This window comes from Uloborus diversus, chromosome 5 (genome assembly GCF_026930045.1).
Source record: "Uloborus diversus isolate 005 chromosome 5, Udiv.v.3.1, whole genome shotgun sequence".
Taxonomy (NCBI): Eukaryota; Metazoa; Arthropoda; class Arachnida; order Araneae; family Uloboridae; genus Uloborus; species Uloborus diversus.
Window position 1 is genome coordinate 138,365,823 of NC_072735.1, and position 24,521 is coordinate 138,390,343.

General features: G+C 33.6%; 1 protein-coding gene across 2 annotated transcripts in view; it reads left to right on the forward strand.

The window, feature by feature from the left end:
• The window catches only part of LOC129222191 (prostatic acid phosphatase-like), an 82,137-nt gene that overhangs the window by 22,108 nt on the left and 35,508 nt on the right, over positions 1–24,521 (forward strand). For both annotated transcript variants that reach the window (XM_054856661.1, XM_054856662.1), the window contains exons 3-8: positions 1,266–1,346; positions 6,357–6,509; positions 14,476–14,571; positions 17,751–17,840; positions 22,886–23,006; positions 23,850–23,935. In XM_054856661.1, coding sequence (XP_054712636.1) covers positions 1,266–1,346; positions 6,357–6,509; positions 14,476–14,571; positions 17,751–17,840; positions 22,886–23,006; positions 23,850–23,935 — 627 coding nt within the window. The remainder of the gene's footprint in view (positions 1–1,265; positions 1,347–6,356; positions 6,510–14,475; positions 14,572–17,750; positions 17,841–22,885; positions 23,007–23,849; positions 23,936–24,521) is intronic.

Here is a 24,521-nt window from a genome sequence, read left to right on the forward strand (position 1 = left end):
ATATATATATATATATATATATATATATATATATATATATATATATATATATATATAAGCATTTATATACATATAAGAAAAAATAAATAGAGAAAATCCATTAGAATTGCCTTTTTATGAAACCTACGAAGTGCACATATTGAAACTTCTAGGGAGTGGTTTCCAACCTTTTTGAGCCTGTCGCCCCTCTACTAGATATTGACTGACACATCCCCCCCCCCCTTCTTCTTTGAAAAAACCATAACTTGGTGCTAGTGAACATCAATATTATTGAAAACATGAAGGCCTAATTTAAATTTGAAGTAAAATGTATATGGTAAAGCAATTTCATTCAATTACACTTAAATTTAAAAAAACAACAACAAATGTACCTTATGTGCATTTTTTAATCTTTTCTTTCTTTTCCAAAATGAACTTAAAAAAGTTTCATAAAGTCGTTGACGTACTTTTTAAAAACAAAAGTACAATTTTTATGGCTAAAACATAGAATATTGGCATTATCAGGGGCATGCACAGAAATTTTGGGACCTGTCACAAATGACTTTTGCGGGCCCCCTTCATATTGTTTACCCCTACTTCTCTACATATATTTTACCACTCATTTAAAAAATCTTGAGCCCCTTTCAGGCCCGGACTAACAGGTGTCCCCCTTCTCACACCCCTGAGCATTTCTGTTTAATAAGTATTTCCTTTGCGCTTCAAATTTTTGATAATCATTGTAAATCGGTTAATTTGTCTTAATCTTTCTTTATTTAAAGAAAATAAAGAAAATATGCAATGTTGATGAAAAGGAGAATCGCATTGTTTAGGAGGCCTCTTAAGATTGCTGCCCCCAAATCTTGTAGTAAAAATGCTGTGATCCAGATTTCAGATTTGGAGCATATGATAAAATGTCATTCAAGCAAATATACCTCAAAGCCAAACTAAGGTAAATCACGTGCTGGTACTTTACAGGAGAGAGTGAAAAAGTTTTGCTGGTTCATAAAAGGATAAGACGCCTGCTCTTTTAACACTGGTAAATAACTACAAGGGATTTTTTTGGATTACATTCACAAGGCTCGATGTGGAATAGGGTTAAACAGAAAATCACAATTTTTTGGCTTGGGTTAATCCGACTTTGAGGTACAGAAATGTTGGCATCTTTTTTTTCCCCTTACCATCACAAGAAAATATGAGCTAATTTATTTCTTTTTTGCAGCAAATACCATGTATAAAAAGTATTTCTTTCTCTGCTAAGTATTTAATTTATAATTTGTATTTTAAAGCTTGGAAGAAGGCAACAATATGCATTGGGGAAACTTTTTCGTCGGATGTACCAAAATTTTACAACTTCTAGTCCTCTTGAAGTAAGTGACTTGTTTTTCATTAGAGACGTACCGAGTAGCCGAGTACCGAGTACTCGGCCTTTTACTACTCGGCCGAGTACCGAGTTACCGAGTACACGGCCGAGTTACCAAGAACCAATTATGTTTTATGAAGAATCACCGACACACATGTGATGAATTTTGAACTTTTTGGAATAGTAGTATAGACCTCCTTGTCTATATAATAGTTTTTAAAACTAAATTCCTGCTGAAATTCAATTTACGCATTATATAAACAATTTTGTTTGTGTCAAAAATTTTGCAAAAAAATTATTTTTAAAATTAAAAATAAATAAATAAAAGGTATGATTAATCAAGTTGGAATTAAAACAAATTTATGCCAATCAATTATAGTTTTAGTCCGCCAAACATAAATAATTTTAATACAACAAATGTGCAGGAACACTGCAGACCATGTGTTTCTGCCCCCCCCCCCCCCTCCGTTACAAGGAACATCTTTTTCAGTGCATTACATGTCAGCTAAAGAATGTAAAGACATTCGACAAAAAAATCTGACTTTTGTCGGATGCCTTTAAATCTACGAGCTCCCATGTTGTGCATTGAAAATGGAATTCCTTGTAATGCCAAAGCACGTGTCTGCAGTGTTCCTGCACTGTGCTTTTAACGTTTTATTTCCTTTTATTTTTTAAGCAAAGGTATTTTCATAATTTTTTATAACTAATTTTTGTTTGTAACAAAAATCCATTTTTAATATAAAAATTCCATATTTTCTATACTTTTGTTTTGCATAATTTTACATAAATAAGTTTTATCAACTTTGGGGACATTAAAATATTTATTCCATTGAAGCATTACAAACTTCATTATTCTCAAAATTTGAAATTTGACTTATAAATTTTAATTGTAAATGATTGCAGAATATAATGCTTGCTCTTTTTTCTATAAATTTTAGTATCTGCCTTGGACAATATTCAATTTTTTCAACTACTCGGTATTGGCCGAGTATCTGATCAGAATTTGGCCGAGTACCGAGTACTCGGTAAATTGGCCGAGTAGGCCGAGTACCGAGTAGTTACCGAGTACTCGGTACGTCTCTATTTTTCATTTTTAATTCATATTTTTCCCAAGATCTTTTTAAGTCATATTGGATTTTTCAAGGAGTTGAATTTTTAAGGATGAGCAGTAGTATTTATGCAAAATACAGTTGATTTGCACGGAATATGTTTTAAAAAATTACTTGGAGAGGGAAAATTTTATGCATTATTTTCATCACAACTATTTGTAATGTTTCAATTATTGACTCCCCCCTCCCTAGCTACACCACTGTATGCAGTAATCTGCAAGTTTTGTGCAATAAATTGTTTTTATTTAAAATTTTACTACTGTTGTTGCAAACATATTTTAATTATTTTATGTTCTTAAGTTATTCAAGAGAGTATCTTCTTAGAAATTCTTTCTTTGACTATCAGGTTCTGTAAAGTGTTTTTACTGTATTTGATATTTGTGCTCTTACTAGCTTATTGCTCAGCATCACAGCTAGGCATTGCTCGGGTGCTCATTTTAACGCTGCATATCTTATAGATAATTAGATGAATTCTATCCTCATGAGTTTACTGCCACCTAGGTACAAACCCTCAAAAGAACTTAAATAGCATGGAAAAATCAAGCAAAAATACCCAGTGTTCCCTGCAACAGTAATAATGAGAAACAATAACTACTTTCCTTTGTTTTCTTTTTTGACTGGCAGAACGCAAAAAGCACCATTTTGCTGTGATTAAAAATCAAATTCCACTTTTTCATTAAAACTAAAATAGCAATAAGTGTAAAGAAAAAAATAATATTCATTAAGAAACAAAAGCACAAGATTTAAGCACACAAATTTGAAGAATTTCCAAAATATATAATTTTTTCACTTGTTTTAAAAAAATTTCCTGTTAATTTTTATCTTGAAAATAGCATCTGAAACCTTCTCTATATGGTTATTGAAGTAAAAACTTTTTTTAAATGTTGCTGCCCATAATCCCCCTGTACTTGTGTTATTTATTTTGCTAAACTTTAATCATTGTAGCTTCTTGGTGCGATTTAAAATGTTACCAAATGTGCAGTAATTGTTTTCGAATACCTTGAATAGTACTCCCCCTCCCTACTTTGAAAAACAGTCTGTCAATAATTTTTTGTTAAAGAGATAGTGTTGTTAAACGCTAGAATACTTTTGGTGACCATAAAATGACTAAAAATTTTCCTCCGAAATGTTTCTAAAATATGTAGAAAAGTTTAGCGATTGTTGAAATTGTGCAAAACAATAAATTAAGGAAGTTTTTGCTCTGTTTAAAGATGTCTAATTTAGTTAGCAGATGTTTTTAAATTAACAAAAGTTCTAAAGATTCTTTTAATGGCAATATTTAGTGACATGGTGAGCCGTAAAAATATATTGCATAGTCTTTGGCATCAAAAACAGCAACAGTTAAAAAAATTGCCAAGGGTGTCCCATTGAAATCTTTTTGCAGAAAATATTGCTAGATTCCTGGTCAATTCGATAATAAGTTTGTGTCCAATCAGCGCAAAGCAGGGTTAGCCGGATTGAACCCAATTGGGTTGGACCTAATGGGTTTTTTTTAAAAAAAAAACCATTATTTAGCCCACACTTTTTTTTTTAAATTTTTCTGAGAAGTTTAAAAAAAAATTAATTTAAATACTTTCACAATTTAAACTTCTTTTTTATTTGTTCTTCACCACATACAATGGACATAAAAAATGAATTTTGAACTTTAATAGTATTTCTTAACTCTTAACGGCATTAAAAAAATGCTTCAAAAATTTTAAATAAATATATTCAACTTTTTTTCATTAACTGGTCAATAAATAACTTAAAATATCTTGACTAAGTCCTGTCACGTCTGATTTTCTTAATATTTGTAGATTGTACAGAGGAAACTACTCTAGCTAAAAGGCTTTCATTTGAATTATTTTCTACAAACCAACGCATCACAAATCTCAAATAAACAAGGTATATTTTTTAGAAATTAACAGGTGTTACAAATGGTCAGACAGAAAACAGAATATGATGTACAGTATTTTCATTATCTTACGAAAAAGATTGATATTTCTTACTCTACACAGAAATAGAAAAACAGGCAACATAAAATTCAAAGAAATGTCTTGATTAAGCTGGAATTGAGTAAAAAGGGATTTAAACTACTTGAGGTTCTACAGTAGTTTTGCGTAACAAAATGAAATACTGTTAACCCTCGTTTATTGCGTTTAATTCGTTCCAGACTTTACCGCAATAACTGAATTTCCACGAAGTAGGATTCTGTATTTATAAACCAAATATTTTCCTAATTAGAGCGCATGAAACTTACATTACAGCAACTTAAATAGGTTTCTAACATAGTTAGAGCCCCCTAGACATGAAACAGCATCCTTTGCCACCATTACATTTGTATTACTTAATATATTGCACGAAATTAGATGAAATATATATCACATTGTTAATCATTGAGAAATAAACTACACACACACACACATGAAGTTCTTACAATCTATTTACTAATCTATGAAAATAGCTCAACTTGTTCCATGATGAATTAACAGTTAGTGCCCGTATGAGCCAACCTTCTTCCTCTCTATATTTATCCTCATTAAAGGTATTAAGTGTACACCATATACAACTTACAAAGCTAGTACATTGTTGAACACCATTTATAGATGCATTTACATCCCCTAGTAATAATACAGTGATTTATACTTTCCAGTTAGTGTTTAACGGTTAAAATGAGACAGCGATTCTCTTCACTTTCTTCGGTGATTTTATACCTCCACTCCCTCAACTAGTACAACTACACGCCTCAGAAGAACTCGGCTTACTTAAAAAGACATGCATGCAAAAGGCTAGTTACTGAATTTGAAAAAAACGCGAAGTAGTGAAGCTGCGAAAGTTGAAGTAGTGAGGGATGACTGTATAATAAAGTAAAATTCAAAAAAAAAAAAAAAAAGTAATTAAAAACGAACAAACGAACAATGGTTTTATCACTCGAGAAGTAACTTTGCCTTAACTGTTGATAATCATGGAAACTAAAAAATCTGAAACTTTACCATTCTTGGGTTTTGTCGTCTTTTATACTTTTCTGTAGAAAATGCTGAATTTTCCAGCTTTTTTACCCCAAGACAATTTTTGTGCTTTCTCCATATACTTACGCTACAATATGCTACAAATACCCACATTTTCCCTAAAAAAAGACAAAAAACCCACATTTCTTTTTAAAAAAACCCAACTTTAGTTTTTTTTTTTTTTGGTTTCATTAAAAAAAATAAACCCTGTGTCCATGGGCTTTTAAAAAAAATCTGGGTTTTTGCCGACCCTGGCACAAAGAACTACAAAAGCCATTTAATTTCATTAACGCTCCCATAAAATGGAAAATAACTAGCCAATTCATTTATTATTTGCCAATCTTGTGGGAAAAAATTTTCATTTACGATTTGACTTGAGAAAAGCCTTGAACAATCAGACAACAAGCTAAAATGATATACTCAATTCTAGTTATCGACAAAAAGTTGAAATGATACACTAAGTACTTAATTAGATTGATGAAAGCCTTTAAACATGGGACTAAAAAGATTATAGCTGGTTTTTTATATAACTCGGAAATTTTGAACTGATTCCATCTTCAGCAGAAAAATCAGTGCTTTCGATGGACATATAATGTAAATATGTGCAGGTATTTTTTCACCCCCATAGTGTCGAATTTATGTGAAAATTATGTTTTAACCCTCCACTATGGAGGATAGTTTGCCCTCCGTAACAGGAAAAGAACTACCCTAGGTGTAATTCTAATGTTTGAGCTATATTATTGTAAATTTTCATTAAAATCCATTCAGTAGATTTTGCGTGAAAGAATAACAAACATCCGTACATACAAACTTTCTCTTATATAATAATAGTAAAATTTATTTATAGACTTGGTTTTTAATGTAGTTCTTTTAATTCATTAATTGTGAAAATGATACATGTTTTTACTTTTTTGTGTTTAGATCGAGGTGGTAAGTTCAGATAGTGATCGTTGTTTGAGAAGTGCGGAGACAAATCTTGCTTCATTTTTTGCTCCTGATGCAACGTGGCAGTTTGATGAAAGTTTAGATTGGCAACCTCTACCTGTGCATTATATTCCAAAGAATGTAGATAAGGTAATTTTTGAAATGTTTGTAAAATCAAGTTTTATACTATGCAGAAAAGAGATTGAAATGTGAAACATACTGGTTTTTTTTTCTATATGAATTAAATGTATTAATTTTAACTTACGAAAAATATGCAAATAAGCACTCCTTAGCCCTTTAGCAATGACAAGAATTTCTGAGAAATGGTCAAAAATGGGGAAATTTTTTTGACTGTTTAATTTTGTTTCTTATATCATTATAAAAGTTAAAAAATGTTTTTTTGTTACAAATTTAAAAAAATTAATTCCATAAGTACTATTGTTATAATTAGTATGTACTGATAAAAAAATGGATTACACACACATCTTATTCGAATAGAGCAAATTGAACAACATTTTGAAGCTCAATATATTATATAACTAGTGCAATATAATATACAAGCAATAATAAGATGTTAATACGTAAATTTTACAAATCTTTTACAGTATGGTATGTCCCAAAACACGATACTGCGCCCAAGGCTATGTTGCACTCTTTCCAATAAACTCGTGTCTAACGTTTTATCTTTTTTCCTTTTTCATTGGTTTTACGACAGCATATAAAACATCGTCTAATTGGAGCAGATTTTTTTTCCCGATGGTGGAATGTGTTCTGGGAAGTGTCAACCTGTGAGGCGTAGGGAGTTCAGACTAGGATGCCCTGGTCCTAGAAGCTGAACTTTCAACTTCTTTTGTTCGACAATTTCTTCAACAGTTGCTATTCTGTAGTTCATATTTTTCGCACCTCCTGTGGAACTATACAAAATGAAGGAATTAAATATTGCTTGGTCTAGGAGACAAAAAATCTTTTGGTAATATTTCTTGCATCGTTTTCTTGCAACAGGGTAGTTTGTAAGATGTTGATCAACTTTATCAACTCCTCCCATTGTGTTATTATAATCATGAACAACTTTCGGTTTCAATTTCTTTTCTTTTTTTATCTTCATACTCAATCATCTCTGCTGTATGGACTGGAGAAATCATGTAAACATCCTTTTTATCGTGCCATTTTAAAGCAGTAATTTTCCATGTTGAAAAGGGAGAACATCACCTTTCTGTTTTTTTTTTTGAAATCATTTGGCAATTTCCTTATAGCACAGACTGTGCGGTAAGTGTCAGTAGAATACTGTTGCACTAGTGCAATGGCCTATTGTGGAGATGTATAATAGTTGTCCGTGATCAGACAATATCCTTTTCCTAGCAGTGCTTCCATAAGTGACATAATCACTTGACCAGAAGATGTGCAAAGTCAGTATGAATTTTTGTGCCTTTTCCAGTGTAAATAATACTAGAAAAAATATATCCCATCTTACTCTTGCATAGCATAAATGTCTTTATTCCAAAGCGAGATCTTTTCAGGTGCATATGCTGGATCCATCCCAATCTACCCTTATACAGCATCAGACTTTCATTTACAGCCATATCGTGATCCATGGGTGCCCATATGCAAAATTGTAAGGTGTGTGGGGGGGGGGAGGCTCAGATGTTTTAGCCATGGTTTAACAGGATATTTTCCCCATGCAAACCGATTTCAGGACAGATTAGTCACTAAAAGTTGACATTTCTAATAATTTATTCATTAATGGCTGGAGAAGAAATGTTTTTACATTTTTGCAAAGAAAAAAGTACTAGAAGCAAGGAAGTTCTAATTTCTATGGGAGGGAGGGGGCTTGAGCCCCCACTTACCCCCCTATATGGGCACCTTTGTCGTGATCTGGAAAGTATAAAGAAGAAAATTTCTCATTTAGATACTGAAAAATTGGCCAAATTTTATAAAGTTTTGGATTAGGATGTGTCTGTAGATCGTTGTCTTCATTGTTCACAAAATACAAATATCTTTTAATTATTTGAAACCTATCATACTGTTTGACCGTGGATTGTATGTAATTTGGCAGTCTGCCAAGTAAAGACTATTCCATCTGAATTAATCTAGCAGGGGAGAAGGGAAAATAACGATGGGATTTTGATGCACGGGTTTTAAAATGTCACTAGTGCCTTATTCATTTATTGCATTCTCTAAAATAAAATAAGGGAAAACAAAAATAGTTACCATGGAAACAAAAAGAAAAGATTTTCATTTCGTTCAGGAACATAAAAGCAAAATGGTAAGCTCAAAACTTTGTTGTGAGTAAATAAGTCAATTAATTTTTGCCATGAGAATATAGATCAAATATACTTAAGATTAAAAAAAGGTTGCTGAGAGCAAATTTTCATTTTTACAAAACAAAGGCTAAATAATAGAGGCAAAAGTGAAAATATTTAACAAACCAGCTAACACACCTATAAACTAATAGAGAGGTCCATTTCCACCTATAAACCGGATATTAGCCTTTCCATGTAATCGATGGTCAAACAGTATGTCATAATATTTTGAAAGAACGGAGTTTCAATGCATTCCTTTTTTGACCAAAACATCTCTACAGCTGGTTTCTTTATAATACCTTGTAATATATTCAAGGCAAGAAAAATCTTTATTTCACTTTCATTTGTGGGAACCCACCACTTTTAACTCTACTTTTTGATTTTATTGTTTGACTGTGAATGCATTGCTCTGCCCATCTGTTAGTTTCTATGGTAATTATGTGCAACAAATTGCTATAAAAAACAGATCAAAATATTCAGTTTCTTGTGTGAAATTTGTCATATCAATTGTTGCACCTACTTGTGTTTGCTGAAATGGAAATCTTGGAGGGGCAGGAGGAAGATTGTCCAAAGATAATGGATTCCAATCTCTACAGGACAAAATATTACTATCATTATCACTTTCGATGTAATCTTCATCACTAGAAATATCAGTATCCGATCATAAGGAGCCTAAACTGTACTCCTCATCGGTTTCTGCATCAGACATTGTGAAAAAAGAAAATTATTTGCAAATAAACTCACTAAAAATAAACAAACTAAACAGGAAAAGCGGAAAAAAAACAAAAAAAAAACAAACAAATACTAAACGAGAAAGCGAAACTGCCCAAGTGTGTTTTTGATTGTCTCAGTAGCCGACACTTCCGCCTTTCGCTCCTTTCTTTCCCACCTCCCGAGCTCTCATGATCCCTGAAAATTTAGTACAACTAATGCCATCTATTAGAAAAATAGTGAACTAAGTATTATCAAGCCAAAAATAAATCCGTTCGTGATGCACAAAAAAGAAACATGAACTGAGTTCGGGCATCACAAAAAATGCATCAAGTTGTTGCTCGAGCTGGATTCGGGTGACACTGGCAAGGGGTTAAAATTTATGACATATTGATGTTAGGAGTTGCATTACGTAAGTTTAAAGTTAATAACCTTTGAAAACTATTATTTTAAGCCAATAGTAATTAAATATAAAAATCCTCACAACAGCTGTTCTGGCTCTAATTTTTCTTGTAGGTTATTTTTAGCATTGAGTTTAAGTATTATTAAATAGATTAAAGTTTGTACAATAAAAGTGCTGATAAGTATTGCTTTATTTTTCACTTTGCATGCTAAAACAAATAGTTAAGGAACTTTTTTCAATAAAAACTTATCGAAATCAATTAAGTTGCTTACACAATCTTGATTTTATGCCATTTTATGCTAGTTTTTCTTAGAATTATTGAAATCATTGTAAGGGAATTGCCAACTTTCCTCCAAGTTGGGTTTGAATCCGTTCTATATTGTCCATTGGAAGCAGACACTTGACTTTAAAGAAATGAAAAGTATTACTTATGTGATTATTTTACATTCAAATTCTGATAACTCATGTTGTGCAATCTTCAGTTTAGGTCATGGTTGCTTGAAGCATTCAAAATGATGACCGTTGGCTGCTAGACAAATGACGGAATGACGGTTGCAGACACTATGTATTACATAACTTTGATTGACATAGTTGCGGCAACTGCTTGTTGCTACGTTATGTGTCTAGCCTCCAATGTTAAACATTTTGAGTATTTTACGTAACCAGGTGCTCTCAACCTTTCAGTCTCAGTGTCGCCTTTTTAACATTGATGTGCAGTCACTCTTCTACCCCCCTCCTCAACCATTATTACCATATGTAGTCAATATGAGTAGTACAATTATAAAGGCGGAATTTGAAACTAAAGTTGAGATTAAGATAGGTTCACTGGCTATTAAAGAAATATAAAGGTAAGTATGGGAAAATTTAGTACTCATAACTTTATTTCGAAGTCTAAGAGTGAATGAATTAAATACAAATAAATTTGAGAGAATCTAGGGTCTCGGTGTAGTTAGCATGCAATTCCAGTCACTTTCATTACATCTATGGGACTGTTGTCACAGTTTGTCATTGATAAGTTTTTGAACATTAGATTGAAACTATGGCAAAATGACCTCTGGTTACGTTAAATTCTTTCTTTGCTCAATGTTTTGACCTTGTGTATGCTAATACTGAAAATCCATTTTCAGAGATGTATGAATAAAAACTGCACATAAAACATCAAATTAAAGTTTGATAATGTCAAAAATAATTACATGTGACCACAACATCGTGCAAATTACAGTTATTTAGCAGTAAGATACTGCCTCTAAGCCAGGGCTAAGGCAGAACTACGTGCAATATACCAGACAGCCCGGTCATCAGATCCACTGACTGTTCTTGTTAGACTCATTAGTCTGGAATAGCGAATAACCGAGCTGGAGGCAGATGCCATTTCATTGAAGTTGTGAGAGCCACCAAACTGGTAGATGAAGTAAATTTATCTCAACAGCTAGTGTCCTCGGCGTGGTATGTTTCAACTTATAATAATATCTAAGCTTAGCCTCCCATTACGAGTTGAACTGTCCCATGCTTAGGACATTCGTTGATGAGATAAATTTACTTTATCTACCAGTTTGTTGGCTCTCTCGGTTTCACTGAGATGACATCTGCCTTCAGCTCGGTTATTGGCTATTCCAGACTGATGAGTTCTGACAAAAATGAAACTGTATTCCCTGGATGTGATAACTGTGCTGTTAGGGCCAATGCCAAGGGTGGAGGTATGGAGGATGCAACCCCCCCCCCCCCCGTTTTTCAGAAGTGGGGCTGCCAATTTCATTTTAGCGGAGAAAAAAGCAAAAACTTTTCATTGTTTAAAAAAATTAAAATAGTAATTATTAATGAACAATTGACAAGAGTATCTTTTCTGTAAAATTTAAATAGAAAATGTAATCTTAAAATACAATTTAGAAACATCCATGATTCTCTTTTATTAAGATTATCTAAGTAAGGGCTGCGAAAATGTAAGCCTCAAACATTTTTAACGCAAAAAAAAAGATTCAGTACACTATTCATTTGGCCGCAGAGTGGGTATGTCTGCCTAGGCGGAAACTACAGGTCCGGCTTAAATTAAAGTATTGTAGTATTGTGCGTAGTAAAATTAGCATAATGGGAGAGGGGACCGGCGACAAAAATAACATGGTGAACGCCTTGTGTCTCAGCGGCCCTGGTTATACAAAACCATGCTTCATGTTTCTTCAGTTAAAAAAAAAAAAAAAGTTAAATGAATAGGATGGCTTCGTAGGGGCTGCCAAAACATTCCCACATTTAATTTTTTGATGAAAAATATTGTCCTGAAAATCATTGCTAAGTGGAGAAAAATGCATAAGTCGGCGAAATATATTTGAAACAGAGAGGGGAAAAAACAGTTTAATGCTAAAAGAGATTCAAAGTATTGCGATGAATACTTGCACCAGAAGTTCTAAATGTTTGAACATAAAAAATCGTAAGCAAATCAAAGCTTGACCAAGAGATACAGGAGACACATTTAAAATAAAATGAAGTGGAATAAATAAGACCCGTAAAGTATCGCAGAAAATTATCACATCCGTTCAAAACGTTAAAAGTTCTTTTTCTGATGGTGCTGCAGACGCTCGTATTTCAAGAGAACAAAAATATTAGACTGGAAATTGGAAATTTTACTATGGAAAATTCAAGAAAAATTGTGTTTGGCAAATGAAAATTTTAAGACGGTATTACCACAATATGTTTATCAACAATTCAAATTTAAAATGAAGATAGGGACGTAGCCAAACTGAGGGAAAAATAGGGAACTCCTAACTCTTCTTTTTACGTCCCCAAAGCTGGCCTGGAAGTGAGTTTTTAAAACTTAGATTTTGAAAAAATTCCAAGAAAACCCCATTCCTTGCCCTAACGTCATTAAAGATGTCCAGCACATGAGTATTAAGGACTGCAATTTCTAAAAACCATGAGTGTGCTCCCAACGCAACCCCCAAAAAAGGCCTTCTCAATTAATCATTCACGGTCGAATAAATTCTGTCTATCGAACTTTAATTTTAAAAAACTCCATGAGTCTCCCTGAGGTCCTCTTTCTAATATTACCAAAGATCCTTAAAAGTTTCAGTGTCAAGCCTTTAATTCAGAAAAAATTTCGTGGGAGATCTCCCAAACCCCATACCCCTCCAACAGTATTGAAAAGCGCCTACGATTGCGTTAATTGATTTGAAAACTTGCCAGGGGAGGACTCCGAATCTCTCCACCCAAAAATCTTCTAAAACTACGCTTTCTGCAGATTGAAATTTTTTTGGGAGAATGCCCCCCCTCTCTCTCGCCAACATCTTCGAAAAACATCTTAAATCTCCCTTTTAGTGCTTCAATTATGAAACATTTCTGTGTGAGCCCCTTCAAAAATTCACCTCCCTGCCTTTCGGCAAAGGTTGGTTTAAATTACGTTTTTGGAGCATTAATTTCAAGAAACTGGCAGTGCACTCAATTTTAACAAAAAATCCTACAATTGCGTTTTTAAGGGTTCAATTTCCAAAACATTTTGGCAGGTGGTCCCCGTATCTCTCTTCCCCTTAATATTACCATAAGTCGTGTAAAACTACATTTTTAGAACTACTATTTTCAAATTTTCTCCCGAAAGAGAGCCCTTGGACCCCCCCCCCCCCTTACCTGTCACAATTACAAATAATTCACAATTGCGTGCTTGGAGTTTCAAATTTGAAAAATAATCAGGGATGTCCCCGAGTCTTTTTCTCCCTCGACATCACCATAGATCATCTAAAACAGTATTTTTCAAATAACAATTTTGAAAAATTGTTAGGGGGAGAGTCCCCAGATCCCCTCTCTTGAACATAATCAAATGTAACATACGATTGTGTTTTGAGAACCTAAATTTGAGTAAAAATTATCAGGAGAGGCTATCTTGGATCCCCTCTCCCTTTTCTCCCCAAGTTTAAATATAGTCTAAAACTGAGTTTTTATGTCTTCGATTTCAAAAAATGCCAGGAGGAAGCCTTCCGACACCCCTATTTCTGATTGAATATTATCTTTATAATTAAATTTATACTGCTAGTTCTAAGGTCTAGTAATAGTAAGTTTCACCTTTCATTTTATTTTATCAAAACACTCGCACCCTCATTGAAATTCTTCGATTGCCCCCCCCCCCCCCCCCCGGGTTGAGAACCACTGTGCTAAACTGAAAGTTGTGCAGCATGTTTGATCAGTAAATGAATACAAAATAAGCCCTTAGTGAATACTTTTTGTTCCTTAAAGTATGTATACAATTTTTGACAAACTTTGTATGTTAGTTTTGTAAAGGTTTTACTACACCTTGTCATAAAATGAGACTACTTTCCTATTGTCCTGAGGATATTGTAGGCTTCTTTTGGTGATATACACTAATCTTGTTCTTTGACATGTATCTAGGGCTTAGATTTTGGAGGGGATATCCCCCTCCAGAGATCTGGAAGGTTTAATAACCCCTCAAAATTGATTGGTCTTCACAATCTACCTGTTTTTACTTTTTAAGAAGTCACATTACGTTGTGATAACATTTGCCATCAAACTTAGTCTCCATGTCTTTGCAGTAATTTAAAAACTTTTCAACGAACAGTAAAAATTAGGAATAAAAGTATAAAATACTAATGTACATGCTTTGTTACGTAAATTTTTCCCAACTAATCTTTTGGTATTTTTCTTTTGCAGAACTGTATATCTCCCTGCTATGCATTTTTAATTTCTTATATTTATCTCTCTTTAGTTTCTTGAAGTGGACAGTGACTGCCCGCAAGCTTTTGCTGAACAAGAAAGAGTTAGACAAACACCTGAAGCTCAGAAATTCTTAGAAGAGCACAAGGTTTGAATTTTTATCTAAAAATTCTGTCTAATTTTCATTTTTCAAAAGATAAAGATCTATATGTTTCATAAAATATGTGCACAAAAAAGGCATGAAAAGGATTATAAAGATATACGTGTGCTTCATCACTTGATCTCTTTATAATTTTCAGTTTTTGTAAGAAATTTGAATACAATACCATCATGGGAAAATAAAGTACAGTAACTGTAAAATTTTCATTTTTTTGCATTTCTGACAACTATTGTACTTTAGCTTTATTATGCACAAGCTTGCTTATTTGGTTTCCACTAAAAATAAAGCACAGGAAAAAAGTGAAGTTTCCATTATTTCCCTGTTAGCATTATCCAAAATGCATTTTATCAAAAATCTCAAAACCTCATTTCTACAGACACTGTGCTTTACCTTCCCAGGACAGAATAGTATATTGGATATTTTAACTTATTGAAACAGCTTCCATGGTCAGATTTCTAATGTCGTAACATATGTGTGTTTGTCTCTTGGATTGTTCGTACAGTATTTATCTCCTCTCCACACACACAGAATGAGTTTTTATTGTATTTTGTTTTGCATACATACAGACTGAAATTTACATTCAATGTATTGAATTGTTGTTGTCACTCAAGTTCTGCATAACATATTTTTTTGGTGTGCATGCTTCTTATTTGCTATGCTTCTGTCCTTTTACATTTCAAAATTCATTTCGATATAGTTACACTGCCTGATGGCAGAATAAAATTTCTGGAGAAATAATTGCAATACGTAGTCCAAAATAATAACAGTATTATTGATAATTTGTGTTCATAAAGATGAAATAAGTGAGAAGCATTTTATTCATTTTAAACTTCTGCCATGAGAAGGTAAAGTACAGTATCTGCAAAAATAAGTTTTTAGGAGAGTCAAAGAAAGAAGCTTAGCATTCCATACTAACTATACGGAAACGTTGGATTTTGACGTAAGCATACGTGCATTAGCATACTTACCTGCTTAAACATACATACTTACATGCATAAGCATCTACACTTACATGAATAAACATACTCACGTGCCTACTAGGGTGTATCAAAAAACCTTTTTTCGAAATTCAATTTGTCAAGTTGATAAAAAGTTGCCTCTACTGAACCACAATTACACAAAAAATGTTATCCGAATCAAAAATGCATTTAATAAGATTGATGACAAATGAATTCAAAAATGCATCAAATAAGATTGCTTCACAATCTTATTTGATTCGCAAAGATTTAAATTGTCAGTTAGCACCCCTTCCTTGGGTTTCAAAATAACTTGTACCAACTTACAGAGCCGTATGGGCTAAGGGAACTCCTGAGCATTGCAAAACTGCAGTTTTGTACGTTTGAAAAGTAACTTTCATATTCGTGGTCTCTAGAAATATATATTGCTCTTAAGCTCAGGGCTTGAATTGAGTTGAGCCTAAGATTTTTCCATTAAATTGAAACCCTTCAAAAAAAGTTTTTGAATAAGAAAGGAGAAACAAGCAAATCGAAAAGACATAACTATGGCAGCACCAAATAAAACATTAATTATTTTAATGGAGATGAGGTTATTCGAACTTGTTTTTAACGGCTTGTAACTTTTGTTCCTTTGGAGATAGAAGCTTAAATTTTCGACCAAAGGTCGAGTTAGATCTGGAGTAAAAAAAGCCAGTTTCCAGGGGTGTCAAAAAAAAAAAAAAAACTAGGACAATTCCTTTACTTTTTAATGATGGATTTAATGAATAAAGTAGTGCCTAAATTTTAGCTAAGCCTAAAAAAGTTCGAGCTAAAAACGCAAATACCTCCCTCCATATTTCAGTTAGGGTATTGAAACAAATTGCGTAGAACGCGGAAAATTCTACACTTTCTAACGATATATAATATTAATGTGTGCAAGTTATTTTTCACCCCTTTAATAGGCAATAACAGGCACTTTATGCGAAATTTAAGCTTTAAAAATTGATTACAAAAAAACTAATTTGAAATTTAAAAAGCAAAACCCCATGTGCAAACCACCATGGCTTAAAGTAACTTTGTACAAAATTTCAAGGCTGTAGGTGCTATGGGGTCTCTTGGATGCAGGCCTACCAGACTTCCTTTCAGAATTTCTTTGAAACCTTACTTTTATTTAATACTAGCTGCATTGCCCGGATTTGCACGGTTTACCTTGAAAATAAAAGTTATGTCAAGTGACCTATGTTCAACAATTAGGCTTCAATTCGAGGAAAAAAAAAAACCTAAAATTTCCCGTCCAAACAATCATTCTTAAAGAAAGAAAACGTCAAATCAAAAATTCCCAAATAAATTAAACGCAACTTTCCTGATCATCTTCTGCTGGCGACAAAAAAAAAAAAAGAAAGAAGATAAATTGCCAAATAATTATCAAAATTAGAAATTTACCTCAAAACAAAATTTTATTTCATCTAGGAGAAAAAGTGGCAGCCTTCTGAAACTTTATTCACGCAACGCTTTTACATCCCCCCCCCCCTACCATGATTTTACCGCCTTTTTTTTTTTGTAGTCTATGGGTGTTTTTCGCGGGCTTTCAAATGGGAAATGAAACAAAGATATCGGATAATTATTTTGGGTAGAAAGAGCTGTTTAATGCCATTTTCGGGTCCTAAAGTTAAAATTTGAACGGTTCGGTTCTTTTTTGGCATTCCAACACCCCCCCCCCTCCACGTTCCTTCTCAGGTGTCCAAGTAGTCCCCTGCCAAATTTGGTCCATATCTGACAAAAACTGAATTGGTATGAGGAACATACACACATATATATATCCACATACACACATATTCTTTGTTTTATTTATATAGATAAAGAGATTAAGGACTGATGTTTAAAAAAAAAAATTTTGATTTAATTATTAGTATTATAACTTATTGTTATGCATTAGACATTCATATGCACATTGCTAGAGAAATATCGTTATTGCTTTTGAGGATTTAATTTTCTTTTTTCATACCACTCTAAAATCACTTTTTTTTTCAGATTGAAATTCCTTTTTCCCCCCTTTCCAAGCATTTACTTCTACCATTGCAGTTTATTCTACATTTTGAAGGAAGCCTTGCTAACTTTTTTTTTATATTGATCAGCTACCTGTAAATGCAAATTTTGTAACATAGCTTTTTTTTTAAGCGCCTAAATTCTGCTGAACTTTGTTATAGGTGTAAAATATAACTTTTTTTACAGGATATGTTTGAAAATTTGACCTACTACAGTGGTACACCCATAACAGAATGGAGATCTGCATCTGATTTTCATGATGTTTTATTTATTGAGGTATTTGTTGTATAATGTTTGATATTTTTATGTGTATGTTCTTGCTGTCATAGATTAGTACTAGTGAAATGCTTTATTTTGATACATTCCCTTCATTTGGTATTAGTTTTACTTTTGTTGTTGGTAAAATATGTACATGTTTGAACTTGTGTGCTGGATCTCACAATGTTTGTTCTCACCAGATATCACTATCAGTTTGTAAAGGATTTAAAATATGATGAATTTTCATGAAAGAAAAGCAATTCACGCAAAGAAAAAAAATCTCATTCATTTTTACCGTATTTTCCGGTAATAACGCCGCGGCGTCAAACTCGATTTTACTTTCTCAGCAATAAAAGTGCGGCCAATAACTCGGTGCGGCTTATAAATAGTAATTTGACAACAAGTTTTATCTATTTATTTAAAAAGAAAATGTAAAATAAACCCGTGTGCGGCGCAATTTCCACCGTACTAGAAACCTACCAGCATGCTTGTGTTCGAATAGAACTACCGGTCAACCGCTCTTAACTGGTTATCTTTTCCGAACGTGGCTGAGGTGCTAGGGGGCGTTAGCATCTAGCCTAAAGTCTGAATGAAAATTGTTATACTTTTGGCAACAGTTCAACTACTAACTAACTCCATGCTTGTTCGTTCTATGCTTTTGCTTAGATTTTAGAAGTCACACGTGGAATTAGCCATACGCGATTTGAGTTAAAATTTTTCAAAATGTCTTCGATCAAATCTACGCGCCGAAGTTATACGGCGAAATTTAAATTAAATGCTGTTGCCCTTGCAGAAGTAAATGGAAACAGGCAAACAGCACGGGAGTTGAATGTTGATGAAAAACGCATCAGAGAGTGGCGTAAACAGAAAGATGTGCTGATGCAAACGCCCAGAGAGAAGCGTGCTCAACGCCGCGGTCCTGCTGCAAAGTGGAAAGACTTAGAAAGTGAACTGTTCCAATGGATTGGAGACCAAAGGAAAAACGGTCGCTCTTTATCTACTGTCCTCATTAGAATTAAAGCAAAGCAAATGGCGAAAGAAAAAGGTCTCGACGACTTTAAGGGTGGACCTTCGTGGTGTTCTCGTTTTTTCAAACGAAACAAACTGAGCATGAGAGCTCGAACAACCGTCGGCCAAAAATTGCCCAGTGACTGGGAACAAAAGAAAGGTTCCTTTTTGAAGTTTGTCAAAGAGGAAATTCAAAAATACAATTTCCAGCCATCCGACATAGGGAACATGGATGAGGTCCCTATGTCATTCGACATGCCTTCGTCAAGAACCGCCGACATCGTTGGTGTGAAGTCTGTCCCCATTGTAACAACTGGGAATGAAAAAAACAGTTTTACGGTGGTGCTGTCTTGTTTAGCCTCGGGAGATAAACTACCTCCCGTTGTGATTTTTAAAAGAAAAACAATTCCTAAGGAGGATTTCCCGAAAGGAATAATAGTGTTATCAAACGAAAAAGGATGGATGAATCAGGATGTAATGCAAGAGTGGGCCCATAAAAGCTGGCGCAAGCGGCCCAATTCCTTTTTTCAGAAAAACTGTCTGCTCGTTATGGACTCTATGAAAACGCACATTTCGGACGAGACTAAGAAATGTCTCGCGGCCGAAAAGACCAGACTCGCGATTGTGCCTGGTGGGTTGACTAAGTTATTGCAACCTTTGGACCTTTCAGTGAATCGCGCATTTAAGAGTCATGTGCGTCGATACTGGGAGACGTGGATGTCCGGTGAAAACCACACGTTTACAAAAGGCGGCAAGATGCGGAAAGCAACTTTTAGCGTTGTTTGCGAGTGGGTCCTAAACGCTAGAATTCCAAAAGAAATGATTCAAAAAGCGTTTAAAAAGGCCGAATTGGTCATTACTGATGGACTTGCTACCCCTAATGTGTCTTCGGACGATGAGACGGATTCAGATGTTGATGAACCTTTGCCGCGCGATATTTTGGAAATGTTCCATACAGATTCCGAGGACGATGATTTTGATGGGTTTTTAGATCTGTAAATTTGTTTTCCAGATTTATTTTGTATATAGTATTTTTTTTTTTTTGTAAATATTAAATGTCATTGAAAGTAAAATGATTTTTAATGGTACAAGGTAAGTGGTCGTGTTTATTTACTGTTATTATGTTTATTGCTAAACATTTTCCTAATTATCACCTCTTTACTTTGATAATCTTGCTTCTGAGATAATTTTTAAATAGAGCGGCGTTATTTTCGGTGCGGCGTTAAACTTGCTTTCTAAACAAAAAAAAAACTTGCCTGCAGCGTTATATACGGTGCGGCGATATACCCGGAAAAAACGGTAGTTGATGGAGTCGATAGGGGGCTATGAAGAAGGACAAATTGAATTTCTCTCTTCAAACTTGATCACTTTCACTGAACTCACTTCTGCGGAAACTCTAGGAGAAAGAGTTCCTTCAAACTGAAAAGTTTTCTAAAAAATAGGGGGTGGAAATTATTTTCTTTTTTTAGGCCCACTTTGTGGGCCCCTCACTCTCTCACAGATCCCTATGCAATGCATAGGCTTACCCCCCCCCCCCCCCCTTCTCGACGGCCCTGAATACAAGTGAGTTAGTTACTTTCTTTCTTTATAAACCATTGCAACATTCCTTATTATTTTTAATTCCAAGGTTTGCAGTTTGTTTAAACTCATAAGATAAAGCAATTCTAAAAATTTTTAGAATAACAAAATAACAAAGTACTCATAAAAACTCTCAATTATTGTGAATCAAAATTTACCAGACATCAAGTGTATTGACTTTTTATTTACATATAAAACTACTAATCTGTTTGTTGTCAATGCTGGACTTAACATGGTTAGGTAAAATTTATTCCAAATGTTTTCCTATTTTTATTCCACCTAAAAGCAAATACCCCACGAGAAATTGCACATGTGAGATAAGCATGGCATGCACAACAGTAATTTCTGTCGACTATTTTAAATAGCTGAAATATTGTTCTATTTTATGTAACTGTTCTTTTTTCTTTCATTTCATGTTAAAATTTGTGAGCTGAACTGATTTGTAGTTTTTGGACTTCCAAAAAGTTATTTTTTATTAAAATCACAATGTAGGGGAGACCGGGGCAAGATGACGAATGCCTTAATTTTTCCGTGTTCCACTAGGTAACAGCATCAACTGCCTACTACTGACTCTCCTATCCGCTATTCGTTCAGCAATAGTATAAAGACACTGAAATCGCCATATTTGTGTTATTTCTGAAGCTCTGACTGTTTACTGTTGCCACGGTATAACTTTTATGCATGTGTAAATAAACTCTGCTACAGATACAGATAAAATATATGTCTCTTTAGTATTTATGAGCAACTTAGTGTAAATACTGCCTATTACCATGAATAAATGTCAATAAATCGCCTTCTTTTATGGAAATGGAGAAGAATCAGTTCAAGCAGGCAGTCCGGGGCAAGATGACGGGCCGAAACGCGGGGCAAGATGACGAGCTCGTCCTCTTGTCCCGTGTTTCGGAATTTATTAAACTAACTATGTTGTCCATTTTATTAAATCCTGTAAATGCTTATTTGTCTGTGTGTTTGTCCACGCAACCTTGTGCTTCTATCTTCTTAGGGGCAAAAGGACACATTGAGGTGTCGTTCCAAAGCGGGTGACTAGAGGCTATTTATAAACTAGTTGACCAAATGACTAGTCGAATGAATTAAACCAAACAAAGAATCTCCTGCTCTATTGATTATTGACAATCCTAATTCTCACATAACTTTGCAGGCTATCTTATATTGCCGTTGAAAAACATTATGGTTGGATATCCGCCAACCACATTGCATCGTCTCTAGCTCCTGATGCGTCATTTTCCGCCCATTAAATACTACTATAGCCAAACATGTGACATCTTTATGGCCATTCATCTAGGACGATCACAGACAAAAATATTGGTGAGCTTTGATTGCCGTTTACTTCAAAGCAGCTACAGTTGGAGATGTCGATAATAGGTTTAAGGAATGAAGGATCTGGACTCATAATTCTCTTGTTTTTAGCGGACTATGATGTTGTTGCCGATGAAACCGAGACTAATAGCGTTAATCCTTAGACCTTCGGAGTAGAAAACTGACATATAAACCCTCCAAACGAAGCAGAAATTATGGCAAATGCTGATTCCGATGCACCAAAGAAGCCGTTCAGTGTTTCTAATTTCAATGCATTGCCTATAGCAACACAGTGTGAGAAAACAAAAAGGAAAAGCAGAAAACTGATCTCAAACATTCTTACAAGCACACCCATCAAAGAAATGTCAGAAGGAGCAAAGTGAAAGGAAAAAAAGGATTATTTAAAAAAACAGGGAAAATATGCTCGTGAAGCTAAAAAGGGGGTAAAAAAACCTCAAAGTTCCTGTAGGCAGAAGTCTATACAATGCATGCCAAGTAATCCAGTTGTATCAACTTCAACGGATGGTGATATAATATGCCCTGCTTGTAAAGAAGAATATTGTGACCCTAGAACAGAAGAATGGACACTGCTGTAAAAGCCAGGAGGTGTGGCATGAGGAATGTTCCAATTTTGAAATGGCATTTTTATTTGTGTTTATTGTTAGCTGCACAACTTAACACTTCAACATTATGCTCCAATGCATTACGCTTAATTTGATACTTTTGAAGATGTAAAAACACGTTTATCATTTGTAAAACTACGTAACATATTGAAAACATAAAATATGTTAAACCTTTTTCAACATTGTCATCTTGCCCCAGCACTGGGGCAAGATGACGATTTGTCGTGGTTATGAAAAAATAAAAATATAATTTATTTTTATTTGAAAAATTAAATGGTAATATATTTAATGCTACAAAGGACTACTCTAACAGCTCATGTAAAATTAATTTTACTGTCCTTAAAAATAAAGTAATAACATAGATTGTTAACATAGTCATCTTGCCCCGGTCTCCCCTACTGCTGTTGTTGCTTTGTGCTTATTTTTTTCACTTTGAATTGTTAAACATTCTCAAATTACTGAACTTTTTCTGCATAGGTCTGTACCATCCTGTGAAAAATTAATTAAATTTTCAATTTCATGTCCCTTTTTTTTCAGAGAAAGTATAATCTTACTATTCCGTCTTGGGCAGAGCCATATTGGGAAGAACTAAGATATGTATCGGATCTCTCATTTTTCTGGAGTTTTAACTCGCCACTGCTTCATCGTTTGCGAGCAGGTAAGTAAAAGATATGAAAGTTCTGTTTATAAATGGATATTATACTACATTCATACATCTCTTTGTAATACAATGAAATATCTTAAACATTTTTGTTTCAAAAGTTACTATTTAGAAGTGTAGTTTATAGAAAAAGACTTCCTCAAAAATGCAGTTCTATGTGCAAGTACTTTGAGTACTTATGCTTATGAATTAATCTTCTATTGATTTATTTTAAGAATGCAGAAAATATGACTTGAAAACATAACCTTATCCAACAAGCATCAAAATTAAAACAGAACTTAATCTTAAATTTGACTTAAAAATAAAACAATTAAACATACAACCATTTAATTATTTGTTTTTTTAACAAACTTTTCACTAATTTTAAAGTTTTCAATATTTTTTCTGCATCACGAAGCAGTTTCACTGTCCTTAACAAATTTTTACCAGCAGTGTAATATGAAAAATATTTACTTCTTTAGTAATTTCTTACTCTTATCACTTACTTCAATCCTCAAATAGCAGCAAATTTTGAAAATAGCCCTTATACTTCATTGTTAAATGTTCTTTTGTGATATAGTTAATGATTATTTTAAGTTTTGTATGAATTATTATATTTTGATTTGATTCATAATTTAGATAGTAATAGAATGATCCGCTGCATGTATACTAGTTAACTATAGTATTTAAAGCTATTTATAAAACAAAAATTGTATAGTTTATTTTCTCTCCAAGTCATTTTTATTTAGTATTTTTTAGTACATGAACCATTTAAGTTCAGTCATTGTTTCATAATTGTGAAAAATATATTCGTAAGTTGATATTTTTATTAGCTTTAAAAATATTTTAATCCATTTTTAGGACCTTTGATACAAAAGATAATTGAAATGATGAACAAGAAAATTTCTGGCGATCTTCCAAATCAAAAAATCCAAGTTTATTCAGCTGTAAGTAACTTGTTATTACATGAAGTTCTACTAATTTTCAGATTTAGAAAAAAAAGAAAAGAAAAGATGTAAAATAATACTGCAGATCACATAAGAAAACAATTTTTTGAACCTGCTTTTTCTTCTGAGCTTTACATGAGTCCAATATACTGTTTTTCAATTTGTTTTTACTTTCTCCTATATCTAATATATAGAAGCAAGTATTGGATTCGTGCAAATTTTCAAATTTCGAATTTAGAGGGATTTGAATGTTTTGAGGTGCGCTGAGTCCATTTCGACCGTTTTTGGAAAATGTCTGTCTGTGTGTCACTTATGTGTGTGACCAGTTTTTTGTGGCTGCTCTACAGCAAAAACTACCGCATGAAATTAAACAAAATTTGGTACACATATGTGCACCTATGTGAACTTGTGCCTGTTGGTTTTTGGCGCGAATTCCTCCAAGGGGGGGGGGGGACCAATGGGACGTTTCTTGAGTTATGTGTGCTTGCTATTCCCTCGGAAGTAACTTGCGGAATGAAACAAAATTTAGTTCATATAATGCCCCAACAGGTACAGGTGCTGATTCAATTTTGGTATCAATAGCTCA